The 16,293-nt window shown below is 30.0% G+C and overlaps 3 protein-coding genes across 3 annotated transcripts; 2 read left to right on the top strand and 1 right to left on the bottom strand.

Moving 5' to 3' along the window:
• The first annotated feature begins 49 nt into the window (after positions 1–49).
• LOC126844316 (mitoguardin) lies at positions 50–5,331 on the top strand. Its single transcript, XM_050582428.1, has 10 exons — positions 50–275; positions 840–999; positions 1,062–1,217; positions 1,293–1,480; positions 1,554–1,658; positions 2,954–3,051; positions 3,115–3,283; positions 3,360–3,593; positions 3,924–4,094; positions 5,075–5,331. Exons 1-10 carry the CDS (start codon positions 195–197, stop codon positions 5,234–5,236), a joined length of 1,524 nt encoding a protein of 507 aa, XP_050438385.1. The 5' UTR covers positions 50–194; the 3' UTR covers positions 5,237–5,331.
• Positions 5,332–7,965: 2,634 nt separating this feature from the next.
• Positions 7,966–9,913, top strand: LOC126844641 (elongin-B-like). The gene is made up of 5 exons (XM_050582968.1): positions 7,966–8,069; positions 8,173–8,264; positions 8,353–8,446; positions 8,524–8,665; positions 9,481–9,913. Exons 2-5 carry the CDS (start codon positions 8,262–8,264, stop codon positions 9,602–9,604), a joined length of 363 nt encoding a protein of 120 aa, XP_050438925.1. The 5' UTR covers positions 7,966–8,069; positions 8,173–8,261; the 3' UTR covers positions 9,605–9,913.
• Positions 9,914–13,645: 3,732 nt separating this feature from the next.
• LOC126844701 (heterogeneous nuclear ribonucleoprotein K-like) lies at positions 13,646–15,118 on the bottom strand. Its single transcript, XM_050583081.1, has one exon. It carries the CDS (start codon positions 15,116–15,118, stop codon positions 13,646–13,648), a length of 1,473 nt encoding a protein of 490 aa, XP_050439038.1.
• Between the last annotated feature and the right edge of the window lie 1,175 nt (positions 15,119–16,293).

Raw genomic sequence — 16,293 nt, 5'->3', positions numbered from 1 at the left:
GTAACTGATAACGTTTATCGCTGGGAAGGCTGTTATCACTTATCAGCAAGAACGCTTCGCCGTTGTCGTTTTGTTTTACAAAAACCGTGAAGTAAACCTTGTAAATGCCGTTTGACTTGAGCGTTTCCCGTTCTCCGCCTTCAACCATGCACAACCCGCTTACACGAGATACCTTTGGAGGCGTTTGAACGACAATGTGTGGCAAGAAATCGGCCCTTGTCCTGTACCCGTGGACCAAACTCACGGGTCTATTGAAAAAACACATTTCGCAAAACGTAAGTTCAGATCGACGATACCCATTTTAAGTAATCGTTAAAGCTACAAGCGATACGTCAGCTTGCCAGAAAATATACACTTCTAGAGGAGTTGTACTCGTTTCTAGTTCTTTTTTTTTATGTTTAACGACCGTCATCGAGAGACACCGACCCACATTCATGACCTAATAAAACATAATTTTGTGGTCGAAATCAATTATTATTAATAATTTTATTCAGCGCATGATTATAGAATTGTACTCTTTTTATCAGTGACTTGATTGTACAAATAGTTTTTCAAAAATGAGTTTTTTTTTCTTTAAGTATAATGTAATGTGGATATTGTTTAAAAAGGCACAAAAAAAAGAAAAGATCAGTAATATCTTCGCCCAAAAGCTAAAATCAGTTGAGTAATTAAAATTATCCAATAACACATAATCAATTAATACAAAGTAAATATTTAAAAAAACACCTGGAGTCAACTATCCCATTAAGATGATACGACATATTAAAAATGTAATATTTAAGATTATAATATTTGACATTATAATATTAAAATAGCTGTTATTGTATTATTTGTTTTAGACTTTAGTTGTGTCGATTTCATTGGGCATTACAGTTAGCACAGCTCTTTTAATAGTCTTAGGAAATTATTGGAAAAGAAGAAAATATCCTAAACATTCAGCTCCCGTGATCAAACACATGAATTACGAACGAAGAAAACCTAACGTCGACATACCCTCAGGTGTGAATTTAATTAAGTTTATTACCATAATTGTCGCTTTTCTAACTCGACTATTATATTAGTATCCAGCTTTAGGATTTTCAGAACTAGTCATAGATCACTCAGTCCAAGCATTAAATCGGCTAATCGACAAACGTCTGTAGTGTCATCAGTCCAAGATTCGCCACAAGCTAAAACTGACATTAAATACACTGCCCCTCAACAGCTTGGCGTCATGGGTACTGAATTCTATGTTAATCAGATTGCTTCCAAAGAAATATTTAATGTTATTTGGTAATTATTGTTTACACAAGGTATGGAGTCTTTAGCTTGCAGTATATCTTTTTGGGAAGATGCGCTACTGTCATTTTCCGGTGCTTCTGGCAATTCATCAAACAGACTTATGTCTACCGAAGACACCCAATTTTATAAAGAACTCCAGCTCTTAGTTGATTCAGCATATTCTCTACAAGATCAGTGTCAATTACTATTCCTCGACCAAGTACATATTTTGTTGAATAAAAAAAAAATTGTAGACATTTGCTTTTAGTGTTAATCAAGATATTTATTTTTAGAGATCAGTATTATTTCGTGTTCATCATAATGGAAATGACGAGGACACTCTTCACCCTGACGATCGTCGTTCTTCTGTTGATAGTTTTGTATCTGCTCGCACGGACGTAAGTGTTTAATTGGATTTGGTTTGAAAGCAATATTAACATGCCAATTTTTGCGAACTCTACTTTTTTACTATATATGTTAGTAATAACCTAATTTTCAAATTATAAAAATACTTGTAATACATATAAGTTTGTGTTTATAATTTTTTTTAATTAATACTGTTTTATTAGTAAAAAATTTAAAAAAACTAATTTTTTTTAACTACCGTTAAAAACACAATTTTATAAACATTCGAAAAGGTAGTTTTTAACATTATTTTAAACAAAAGCACACACATTAAAACAATCATTTTGACCTATTTGTTTTTTATCATTATTTTTTTTTAGTAAGTTCTGATCAATTAAAGTTAATAAAAAAAAGTGTTACCGATATTTTCATCATATTATATGAGACGCAAATCGCATGAAAAGCTTCTTAACCATTAACACACACTAGATGGTTTTAATAAAATAAAACATTTTAAATAAAATAATCAGTGGTATAAGAAGAAATGAGTTAGAACACTGAAGTTCGAAAATAACACTACAATAGAACAATACATTTTGTTTTAATTAAAATAAATAGTAAACATTTCAAAACGGTTAGAAAATTAAATTTTGTTTTATTACATCAAACATTTTAAAATAATAAATTATTTCAAAACCAAACTGACACAACCCAAAAAAAATTATTCACTAAACGTCACAACTTATTTTTTTGCAATTTGTATTTAAAAAATATAATTGACTTTTTAATAAATTTGTGGGTTAATTGCTTTACTTGTAAGTACATCTTTCCTAATGTTTTGTAACAACTAAAAAAAACAATTTTATTTAACCCTTTTATTCCTGGGATTTTTTCGTTTTCCAAAAAAAAATGAACAATTTTTTACGTATTGGACTGATATTGATTATCAATATAGCTGTGTCGATTTTTTTATCATCAATCTATACTAGAACTTGTGTTTAAAGCCATTTTTGATAATGATAGTACTTTGTTAATATTTTATTTTAAAATTTAAATCCTCGTACAAGAATGTCAGTAACGAAAGGGTTAATATTATTAATTTTATATTTTCGCCTACATGTTTTGTAACCAGATTAACATGTTTTACCTTTGGGGTTCCAAATTTTCGATTATTCATTTTTTAATTTTAGAAGTCCTGAAAAAAAAGGTTTTTTCTTGTTTTAATTAATATGTATGTGTTGTTTTTTATTAATCATGAAAACAAAACAATTTTTTTATTTATTCCTCTTATGTACCAGTTACGAGGCCTGTAGTCTGTACTAATCGGTAAAATTTGTTATTTTGTAAGGTTGCAAATCTAAGAGAATTTGAAGAATTAAGTTTCGATAATTACTATCTGTATCAAAACGCCATTAAATACGTTGAGAACGAGGGTGTTTCATGCAGGTAACATATTAAAAAAAATTACTGTTCGCTAACTGATATTTGTTGTTTTTGATTATACTTTAGGAGTTTTCGCACGACGTTAGTGAACTGTGTATCGGACCGAGAATATGTTTGCAAGCTCTACTGTATTCGCTTAGCATTCGAACATTTATTTAAGACTGAAAGTAGTTCAACATGGTTTGCCGACTGTGGACGGCGCATACTAACTGATATATTTTTATTTGCCGAAAAAGTACGTATCTATTTTCTCGACACTGTTACCAATTGGTTGTTATCAATAATTATATTCAATCGTTACACGTTTTAAGGATCCTAAAGATTTCCTTTTGGCCTACGAAGAAATGTTGTGCTGGGCGAAAACTGACGTGCATTGGAAAGAAGCTGAGCTTGAATTGTCTGTGAGAGGCGTAAAAAAAATGACATTTTATGATATTGTAATGGATTATATTTTAATGGATGCGTTTGAAGACCTTGAATCGCCTCCAGCATCCATGGTGGCCGTCATACAAAATCGGTGGTTGTCAAAAGGGTTCAAAGAGACTGTACGTACCTATAAATAAATATATATATATATATATATATATAACTATTATTATTACAGACTTTACCTGTCAACTATGATCAACTATATTAATTTATAATAACTATGTTAGTTATATTGAGTTAGGACACATTCACAGCATACTCTAAGCTCTCTCATTATTCTGATCTTAAGTTAAATAAATGTGATAACAATTTATGGCAAAATACTTTTTTAATTTTATACAATGAAAATTCATTTATTTTCTAATAGAAACGTTTTTGGTGTGCAGAAACTTTTTTTTAAATTATTTATTTTTGCAAATTTGTATAATATGTGTTAAATTTTTTAGGCATTGGCGTCCGCAGTGTGGTCAGTGTTACGGGTCAAAAGAAGTAAATTAAAATTTCCCAATGGATTTATGCATCACTTTTATAATATTTCTGAGCAAATGTCACCGCTGCTGGCGTGGGGTTTTCTGGGACCCGACGAAGAACTGAACAGAGTATGCTTATATTTCAAGGTAAATTGTTTATCAGAGTTAAGTGAAAATTGCATAAAGAACACACCAGACTCGGCCAATAAACACATAATATTTATTTGCGTCAGATTTACAGCCTTGACGGTAAAATCTGTTGTAACAAAATTTTTTTTTACCCTCCGTTAAGAGTTGACTTACTTATTAGTCTTACTTTTATTATTTTCAAAACAGTGTTGTTTGGAATTAATTTTAAACATCAAATTGTACCATTACACATTATACTTTAAAAATTTGAACGTCTTAATGTTCACATGCAATGACAAAACTAACTAGTTAATGTTCTTACCAAAAATAAATACGGTCAATTTTTTTTTGTAGAGTATTTTTCATTAAAATTTTTAACTTATTTTATTTATTGTTTTTTTTTAAATATTTTTGATAAATATGACAATATATTAATATTACTTTATCTAAAAACCTACTAACTCTTAAACGAGTTTACAGAATTGTTGCATGAAACTGAATGCGATAAATATTGGCTGCGTTCTTTCTAAATAATAATTTTGTTTTTCTAGTTTTATTGCTATTAGCTTAAAACATTATTTTGTGGACGAAATAAATTATTATTAAATTTAAATTAGTATTTCAAAGTTTAGAACTGTAAGGAAGTGATATCAACATATTATGTTGATAGAAATCATATTATATAATTTGTTTACACATTTAATGTGTTAATTACTCCCATTTTGTTTAAATTAATAGTTAGAATTTTCAGTTGGTTCATTTATTCTTGATTAATAATAATGGTAAAATGTAAATTTATTACAATAATTTAGCAAAATGGTTTTTATAATAACAATAGAATTGCAATCGGTTAAAGATTAAATGAATGTCATAATCATCTACAAATTTATATACTTCCATCTTGGTATAACATTTTAGTTTTAATTGAAGTAAATTATTTACAACTATTTTAAACAGTTATTGTATTTTAAAATATTGTATTTTTCTTTTCAATTTAGGAACAAGTTATAGAACTGATGCGAGATATTTTCTGTTTTGAAAAATGCCGCTATACGACCACAGAAGATTTGTCTCACGATTTATTCGAACAGTTCAAGTTCCGTGCCGAAAACATCAATAGAATGATCGAAATGAAATGTAATTTGGACATTAAAAAATAACGTCCATTATTGTTGTATTGTGAGGGATCTTACTTAAGTTACCGCTAAACGTAGCATAATTTTTATAATGTTACATTGGTATCTTTACGCCTTAATGGATAACTCTATTAAAATACCAGGGCTAAATCTCCTGAATTAACTTTTGGTTTTTACAATTAAATGTTATAAATACGAGTACAATTTTTCATTTATAAAATAGTTTAGGCCACGAGAACGGTAGAATTTTGACAATCATGTTATGATCTGTCCAAGTCACAAATACCTGGGCGGTCACCCAAAAAGCGGTTTTTACGGGGCCGCTTGGGTATTCTTAACTTGCACATAGTATAGCGTTAGCGTTGGTCGTACGAAATCGACCAAATTTTATGTTTTTAAGTTGTTTAGAAAAATGAAATATATTTCTTTTTACATAGTTTTTTTTTTAGTATGATGTTCGCTCTTATACCTATATTATTTGAAATAATTTTATAAAAAAGGATTTTTGTACAATTATTAAATTGTCACTATCCGTTGTTTTAATTTTCTTATAAAAAATAAAGTATGTATTAATATGTTTAAACCCTAATTGTATGTTTAACAAATATAATTAGGACTCCAGTGAATAGATTTTAATAAAAAGTTGTATGTAATTACAATTCTACTTAATTTGTATAAGAAGTGTAGACTCGAATAAATTATGTGATTTTAAAAATTATTTGTATACTAGTAGATAATAGTATTATAAGTTGTTAACTAAACTTGACCGTTTAAACAATATCAATGCATAATGTGTTCTGTTAAAACATTCTGATTACTGATATAATATAATTAATTTTAATAAGCGATCTGCTATTTTTTTACTTAAAATTCAGAACTCTTGTATGTATTAAATACATTGTTAGTATTATTTTATAAAATAAGATTGGGTATTGTTGTTGTTTTAAATTGTGCAATCGGGTTTAAAAATATATATCTTAAGTAGCTTTATTATTTACTCAAAATGGTGTCGAGAAACAACAAAATTACTGGTTTGTCATTGTTTTATTTATGTTTATTACATATAGCAGCAAAGATATTTCTTATATTATATAATATTATATTGGTTAATTATTACAGATATTAATTAAAAAATTGAATAAAATTGTATTCGTTTAAAACCAGTATTTAACTCTAAGTGATACATTTAATATTTTAAAGCCAAAGATAATTTTAGTCGATAAGTAAAATACGTAATATTAACGAAAATTATAATAAGCGAATAATAAAAATAACGGAAAATGTATGAATTATAATTACCAAGTGTAAAAATACTATCCTAATAGAGAATATTAAATCTAAGAGTATTAAGTTATGACGAATTACCCTAAACAAATAATTTTTCTATACACTAGATATGTTTAAACTGATAAAAAATGGGTAAACTTACAATTAATGTTGATAATTTAGTATTCTATTAAGAGCAATAAACAACTTGTTATTTTTAATTTCTAAAAGTTTATTTTCATAAATTAATTTTACATTAATTAATATATGTTTATTTAATTAATGTATATTTAATCGTTAAATATCTAACTAATCACTTAATAGTAATTAATATCTGTGAGTTTTATTTTTAAAAAAAGTTCTAATATCGGTAATTTTGATCGTACGAAAAGTACTAAGAAGTAAAATTTTATACATTATAAGCAATAAAGCGAAAAATAATTTGAATAAAATATATGTATTTGATTTGATTGCCAAAACGGGTCTAAGAATGTTGACATGATAAATAAATGAATTCATCAATATTTAATGTTTTAAATGAAAAAAAAAATTTAATTAGTGGGTAAACTTTTTTACAATGCTATGACTAAAAGACAACGGTGCTATCAATCCTTTAAATTTTGTATTTAATATTAATTACACATATTACCTATATCACACAAATTTCTGTATGGAATTCAATAAAATATAGCTGTTATATTTAAAATTATACAGCATTTTGGGTGAAAAAATAAAGCGTTTTGACTAGATCTTGATTCTAAGAAATAATTATTGCCTTAATAAACTTAAATAATTATGTAAATTAGGTTAATTTGTTTAAAAAAACAAATACCTAGTTGAATACCTGCTTTATTAAAAACATAATATTGCAATTATTTTTTTAAAGAAACTCTTGTAGCTTTCGTTAAACGGATTAGCTATTATTTTATTAAAATGTACAATGATCGAAATCTTTGAAAAACCATTTAAAATGTATACACAATCATCATCGGAATTTCTTCCCATTTGTAAAATCACATAGGTATGAATTACAACATTGAAATGTTTGATTACATTAGTTGATTAAACACGTTTTGACTTGACTTATTTACAACGAAATCAAAACAGTTGTAAACAGCTCTAATATTTATGAAGTAACATTCAAATTATATTTATCAATTGGCAACCCTAACAAAATAAACAAATAGGTGTGCCGGCAGCTCGTGTTTATCGATTTACACGAAATGGCCGCCGTAGTTGTTCACTAAGAAAGTGTACTGCCGCAGGAAAACTTGGGCGGCCATTTTGTGGGGCCTGCAAGTTGCCGGCATACCTGTAATTTTTTTGCCCCATGAAAACCACAACGATCCGTTCGTGACCATTTTGAGAAAGCCGGATACACATACAGCGCTGTTCGTGGCCATTTTGAGAAAGCCTACACTTACAGCGCTCCCTGTGTTATTTTGCTTTTTCAATAATATAATGATAAAAAAAAAAAGGGCGTCCCAACTCCCAAGCCCTTTGACGCCGTCGGGGTCTGTCAAGCATTTGACGCTGTCAGTTGCTAATTGCTACAATTGTTGTTGTTGTTGTTGTTGTTGTTTGGCTGGAGGTGAGGTTTGGACTGTTGAAAATTAATAATAGTTTTGTTTCCGAATGAAGTTTTATTTATAACCGAATTTAATGTATAATATTTTTCTACGGTTTGTTTTCAGTTGAAATAACATATTATTTTGGACGACATCGAATAAGTACCGATATCTCTCGAGTTTTGGTCACTGCGATCCACGGCACTTTGTTCATAATGGTAATTGATTTTTTTACAAATGATCATATCCGGTAAGGCATATTTTGTTTTGATTCATTTAAATGATATGTGTACACGATAATTTCAGGACGTTTACTTGATGATTCAGCGCCAAAAGAAGACCATATTACTCGATACCAAAGACACCATGACCATTTACGATTTAAAAGACATGATTTCGTGTATGCGACTTTCTATTATTAAGCCAGTGACATTAAATAATTTTCTTTTTTAATTTAAATTTAATTTATATTTCTAGATATAATAAATGTTCCTGCGGTAGATCAAGAACTCTATTTTAAAGATCAATTATTGGATGACGAACTAACTTTATCAGATTACGGTATCATACCCAACGCTGCTAAAGCACAAAATCCGGCAAATATCGGTTTGGCAGTAAGGTAAAACACAATTTTTTAATTTACTTAAAAGTTGTAGGCGGTAAAGATAACGTAACTTTCCCCATTATCTGTCATCTAGGTATTTTTTTTTTTTTTTAGAATATCCTACTTTGATTAGTCTACTATATTATGATATTGTTTAATTACCTGTCGAGTACTTGTTAAGCGATTTAGAAATAGATCACAATACAAGCATGTAAATAACTGTTCGAGTTTTTTTTATAAATGCATACAACTTTAAATTAACATTTACCAGAAAATTAATGTCTTGCGTAGCGTTTGATTCATCACACAGTAGATTTAGTTATACTAATCTCTCGACAACATTACAACTATTACATAAATCAAGTTTATTTAGCAAGTCTATAGCTCTAAAATAAGTTTTGAAAATTAAACTGATGTTAGATCAAAATGAGTTCTTAAGAAAAATTATAAAAACCTTTTGGCGTTTATAAAACTATTTATGTTTATATATTTTAATCATTATAAACAGATACAATTAGGTTCACGTCAGAGTGTTATTAGATAATTTTTTCTTTTATAACAATAAACTATTATACATCTACTATAGTGAGTTACTTAAATTACCATGTTAATAATATTATAGTATAGCTGTAGTATTCAACAAATTGAAATGTATAGCACAAGAAATAATTTTTTTTCAAATTAAATTTGATGTACTGCTATATTTAATCGGTTTTTATAAAATTAAATTTCCACTTATCGATAATAAATATTATTCCAAACGATAAAAAATAATATTCAGATAAGGAAAAACGTCCTTTACACTTATTTATATAAATATTTTTTTACAGAATGCCTGATGGTAATTTTGAAGAATTAAAAATTGATGAATACTCAACAACACCTGATGTGCCTACGTTTTTGAAGCCCCAAGATTCTCCAGATGCCTCCGATCAAGCCTCTTATTCAAATTAAGCAATATGGAACATGTTTTTGTTTACTACTATTTCTACTATTTGTGTGTGTGTGTGTAATGATGTGTAAACAGTATCTCATTTTAAAGACTTTATTAACTTTCTAATCAATTTGTCTAGACAAATTGTCATAAGCGTAAGTATATCTTATGCACTGAACTGAATAGGTGTATAATATTATATTCAGTACAGTGGTTTTGTGTGTTAAGATTATTGATATCTTATTCAAATTCCCTTTTACCACTACTATTTTAAACATGATCTTTAAACTTATAATTCAGTAACTTTTAATTAAAAACAATTGTACGAATCTTACCTTTAGTTCAAATTAATACATCATTTTATTTGAAATATTTTTTTTTTGTTATATACTATTCAAGAGTTATAAAAATTTATATTTAATATTACAGTATAAGAATAATATGTATAAGTCATGCAATTAAGATATTTGTATTAATAAGCTAATTTATTTTTCATTTATTATACTTCTCTTCGTTTGTTTAAAAGTGGTATTTATATCCAACTTGTAGTTGTATATTAACTTTTTTGAGTTACGTATTTTGGGTTGAATAGCTTACAGCTTTGTACTGTGTACACAACATTTATACGACATACGTATACAATTTAATGGTTTACTTCACCACTATAATTGGAGTCCAGAATAACTTAGGTACAACAAAATTTAATGGAAAATAAATTTATTTTTTATTAAGTGATTTGGTCAAAAATTAAATTAGAATGATGATTAAATGGTTTTTTCAACTGACTATTAATAATTTTTTATTCGCAAATAAATTTAGATAACTTTTAACATTCTAAATAACTTGATTAACATGAACAAATTAAATTTTTTTTTTCATCGTTTAAATTTGTATTTATTATTTATAAATGTGATTAATATTGCTAAAAAGTATGTTGACGGCTCGATGACATTTTCGTAGGTAGCTTTTCTGTCAATATCTTAACGGGTAAAAAAATTATTTTATCAGACCAAATCACTTAAAGCAGGGGTAGGACTCAAAAAGACTAGAATCAGTATCATTGTTTTCGATTGCCGTTACCTCTGAACTGGTCTAGTATCGGAAACAGAATGTTGAGAGAATACAATTCTAATTGCCTTCAATTATGATTGCTTTAGACCTTAAATCAGTCGTATAGCGGTTTATTTAAATGATGCATCTTGTCAACATTTTTATTTTATACTAAAAACCCTGCAAAAAACATTAGCTACAAACTATAAAATAAAATAACAGTAAATCGAATTAGTCATTCTCGAGCACACTGACAGCCAGAGAGACGTTGAGTTTTATAAGATTATAATATATACACTAAAATAAAGCATAAAATATAACAAAAATCTTTTAACCCATCGTCTATGAATTACTGGTCTACGTACTAAGCTTGTAAATGGCAAATGACATTATAGTCGGACACCCTTTTTTTTTTATCACTACAATATTCAGTACTCACAAATGGACTTTATTTTATCTAATATATCTCCTGTCGGAAATTTAAAAAAATAATATTAAACAATACGTTAAACAAATTCACCTTTGCCCTGACTTGTACCATAGGTTCATTTTGTAACTAAATTTGAAAATCTATGTATGGTCCAGAGTACGTGTCCTTTGAAAGCACACACACACAAGTATATAATTTAAAATCTTAACAAAGCTATAGATGGTAGTTAAAAAAATAGAAGATTTTAATTTGACTGTTATGTGTGAACTGCTTCAAGTGATAATGGAAACAACTTATTAAATATTATGGTTTGGCCAAGGTGACCCATATACAAACGGTTGTCTTTAAACAACATCTTTAGACAGTGTTTTTCTTATTCACAATCCTTTAAGTTCGAACCAGTTAGTATATCTCCAATAAATATTTTTACTGTGTAATGAATATTATGCTTTTGTCAATTTAGCGTTTTATCATATCAAATTAAATAATTTTATGTTAAAATAATTTGTGAAAACCAATCTTCATTCTTCAAAGTTTCAGTCAAAAAGTCAGTACAATTCGCTGAATTTATTGGAATAACGATATCAAAAATGAATTGTTTTAGTCTAAAAATGTTTACAAAATTAAAAAAAAATTGCTGTTAAATAAAAATCTCTTATTTTTGAACTGAGAATTTTTTAATTGTTAATAAAGGTCTCCTTAAAAATACTTTTAGAGCTTTAAATTATTTTTTACATGGGTACAAATCCCAATCAACAAATAAACTTTAAGATGTAACTTCAGTCTAATATAATTTCTTATCAATATCAAAAAGCTGATTTTTTTTATAAGTTGTGGAACAAATTATATTTTTAGTTGATGAATTCTTGTAAAAATTAATTTTTTTCTTATAGATAAAAATTAGCATTTAGACCGCAGTATTTTTAAACTTTTTTGAATTATTTTTTTATTTAAAGTTATTTATAAAAAATACTTTATTTTGGACAGAATGTACTGTGAAACTGACTAATGCAGTTCAGTCTAGTGACTATATGCATTGTTAACTCAATGAAGGTTAATAAATATAGTAAAATATAGTCCAAACTTGGACAATTCGTTTTTGAATAACAGTAATAATTTGAAAATAATTATTTATTTAAAATATCCTTACCTAACAGTTTTTTTTCTGTACCATATAATTTTTTAATAGAAATTAATTGTTGTTTACTCTGTTTCAAATAATATTTGATTCAATTTTATTTTTTTTTTTCAATTTTATTACAATAAACAGTTGTTGAATTCTGTTTTAATGGACCATACAACGGTTTTATTTTTGACAGGAATTGCTACACACTGTTACAAAATATTTACATTCGTCCACATACGAATCCATAACAAATGACAGCTATAGGTACTTACTTACTCTAAATCAATTAACTCTGATCAGCTAGGTATGTTCAAATATTTATTATATTATTTTAATTTTATATTACAATTGTTAGGTATTATTAACATAAGTCGTCTAAAGTCACACATTAGCCACGCTTCGGACCCGAATAAATCTTATTGTTAAGTGTTAAATGAAAAAAAAAAAATGTACTTAAGACTATGTTTATTCCAGGACATTTTTCATTCGAAAATTTTAACATCTGGTGATTAAAAATGAGAAATAGGTACACACTGATTATAAAAGTCGTACATTGATACAAGAAAAAAAAGTTCAATCTAAGCATAACAACGGGCAATTTAAAAAAACAGAGATAAACAAACATTTAGTCATTTACTAGCATGTATGCGATAGTGAAGTAAATAGAAAGACTAAAACAAAAGACCACACAAAAGAAAAAAAATTCTTCATTGTTGATCGGTTGGTACTGTGTTATTATTAAAATCATTCGTTTATTCTCATAACTAAATAATATATTTATTAACTCGTTGATAAACAGAAATAAGTCACCAGCACACGCAGACATGGTCTGCGCTATCTTATTATATTGTTTTTCAAGATACTATTATCATAAATCATTGATATCTTATCACCACGATGTATTGAACGGTATTTTTTTCTCTTATAATGTTAGTACCCCATTTGTATGCATCTTATATTATGAGCCTTTCAAATGCAAAGTGGCGTGCGCCAAGTCTTAACATATTTTACCGAGCTATATTGTTTAAATACTGATGTACATAAAAATCACAACTTTCAAAAAAATTCTCGTACACCAGTTTACTTTTAAAGAGCTCCTAATATACATACCAATGGGATACTAACATCACAGTAATTTACTGTACGTAGAGTATAAGTTAGTAAAGTTAGTCTGATCGGTTAGAAGAAAAAAAATACTGTTCAAAATATATCATGCTGATAAGATATGAATGGTAATAATATCTTGAAAAAAAAACAATAACATTTTAAGATAAGGAGTAAAAACTCACTTTCTCATGAAGAGTACCAATCGCATAACAATGAGAACATTTTTTTTTTTTTGTGGTCATATACTGGTTTTAGTCCTGTTTACTTCACTATCACATACACACAGGCTTCTGGGATTGAGCACGGACTGCTGCCGTGTTTAATTGACTTCCAGTGTCGTTAATATTGTTAAGCTAGCTGATTGAAGATTTGGCTTCCGTGATCAGTGAACTCTAGAACACCACCATTGTCGTATTCTCTTTTTAGACTGTCGAATTCACCAACTTCTCCGCCCGTTCCTTCGCTTTTGATAACGGGACTGTCTCCGGTTTGGCCGGACCCGCCTGGTAGAGGTCCGGGAGGTGGGCAATTCATAATTGCATCTGGCATTACTTTCGGTTCGGCAACAGCAGCGTATCCGGTTTGGCCGGACCCGCCTGGTAGAGGTCCGGGAATTGGCCAATTCATAATTGCATCTGGCATTACTTTCGGTTCGGCAACAGCAGCGTATCCGGTTTGGCCGGACCCGCCTGGTAGAGGTCCGGGAATTGGGCAATTCATAATTGCATCTGGCATTACTTTCGGTTCGGCAACAGCAGCGTATCCGGTTTGGCCGGACCCGCCTGGTAGAGGTCCGGGAATTGGCCAATTCATAATTGCATCTGGCATTACTTTCGGTTCGGCAACAGCAGCGTATCCGGTTTGGCCGGACCCGCCTGGTAGAGGTCCGGGAATTGGCCAATTCATAATTGCATCTGGCATTACTTTCGGTTCGGCAACAGCAGCGTATCCGGTTTGGCCGGACCCGCCTGGTAGAGGTCCGGGAATTGGCCAATTCATAATTGCATCTGGCATTACTTTCGGTTCGGCAACAGCAGCGTATCCGGTTTGGCCGGACCCGCCTGGTAGAGGTCCGGGAATTGGCCAATTCATAATTGCATCTGGCATTACTTTCGGTTCGGCAACAGCAGCGTATCCGGTTTGGCCGGACCCGCCTGGTAGAGGTCCGGGAATTGGCCAATTCATATTTGCACCTGGCATTATTTTCGGTCTGGCAACAGCAGCGTCACTTCCATAACCACCGTAAAACATGAAGTGATTTTCCACGTAGTTGTTAGGATGGTACGGGTATTCCTGTCCAAATTTCGGTTGGTTTCTCAATTGTTCCCATATTTTTCGAAAGCACATACTATTTTTGTTGGGTTTTCCAATGACTTGCACAATTCGGTCATTGCTCATGGGACAGCATGATGTGTAAACCTTGATCGTGCATCCTGTTTGCCGGAGTAGTTTCAGCATATCACCTCGTTTTCCAATAATGCATCCAGCTTGACTCCTGTGCACTAATAGTCTGACGTCGACCTCTCGAGGAATACGAGGCTTGTCATATATTCGTATTTTGTCCAATACTTTGCCGAACACCCGAAAAAATGTTTTGCCCTTTGCTTTGATAGTGAGAATTCGTTCGGGACTCGTACTATCCAGTATAGTGACTGAGGCATTGTAGTCCGACCTAAGTTTACTTATATTCGATCCACCTTTACCAATAACTGCACCAGCGACCGCGTTTGGAATGAGAAATCTCATTTCAATATCCTCGGATGCCGCGAACATGGGCCTTTTGAATCGGTACTTTGAATGGTCATCGCGAAATCTATTCATGTCTTAAATGCGTTTCCAAAGTCCTACAGAATTAAGTAAAGTGTCAAAAATGTAATATAACCACAAATGCCACCGGTAATAATAATTTATCGGTATAGAAATTACAATACTTCATGCCAATCATTTTGCATTTGTTATTTGCATTAATTAAAGTAGAAATTAAATATCAGTTAAGCTATCAGACAAGGGCACCCAAAGAAAGGGATAGAGGAGGGAAACCCCCCTAGTTTTTCTGCAAATTAAAAAATTGTATAAATCTAATATCCCAAATTTATAAAATCATAGATGCCCCCCTCTCAGAATTTTTACATGTAGGCGCCCTTATTAATATACTGTACCAGTGATTTGTACACATTTTTTTGGTAGTTATAACAAATAGTGTACCTACATTTTTGCTTGGTAACCTTTTCGATCCTTGTTAATATATTTCCTAATGCTATCTAAAAGTTTTGTTTTACAATTCAAAATTTTTTGTCCGGTAATTTATAACGTCCCACAAACGAGAGAATAAAACGTAGTAGGGGAATGGTGGGTATAATGATGTAGTATGGTAAACCATGGTATTGGTGGTAATGGTCACACAGGAATCGATTCCAGTGTGACCAATACTACCAATGCTCTGTTTTACCATAATACCCCATTATACCCCATTACCTTTCCACTATAAATAATCTAGTAGTTTTAACATTATAAATAACAATTACTATGTGTACATACATTGCATGCAAGATGGAGGGTCAAGATAAATACAATTTATTAAAAAAAAAAAAATTATACCGTTCTTATATTATTATATTGTAATAATTGCAAACGTACCGTTATGTATGAGACAAGCGTGGGGGATGCTGCGACAATTGACACTACCGTTATTTGTAGGTGTTCAAAGAGAGTTGAAATATTTTTAAGTTTCCATAAAACCGAGGCAATGGCCCGGCGTGACTTGCTAGCACCGAATGCTGGCCGTTTTGCAGCGGATTTTCTCGGCATGACAAGGGTGTGTAGTCAATAAACGAGGAGATGTATATATATATATATATAAACATAAACGGTACAGACTCACCCGGTTGTCATGCCAACCGGACCGCAATGGTTGTCCTGACAACACGACGGTTGTCAGACATGTTTGTTAAATCCGCCGGAAGGAAATGGGAAATTTAATTTAAAAAAGAGAGAGA

This window comes from Adelges cooleyi, unplaced genomic scaffold, assembly GCF_023614345.1.
Source record: "Adelges cooleyi isolate 19-005CV unplaced genomic scaffold, UGA_ACOO_1.1 ACOO_flye_CR_arks_rails_tigmint_CR_PRNA_651, whole genome shotgun sequence".
NCBI classification, from domain to species: Eukaryota; Metazoa; Arthropoda; class Insecta; order Hemiptera; family Adelgidae; genus Adelges; species Adelges cooleyi.
Note: the sequence above shows the minus strand (reverse complement) of the source record. Positions and strands in the feature narration are given on the sequence as shown.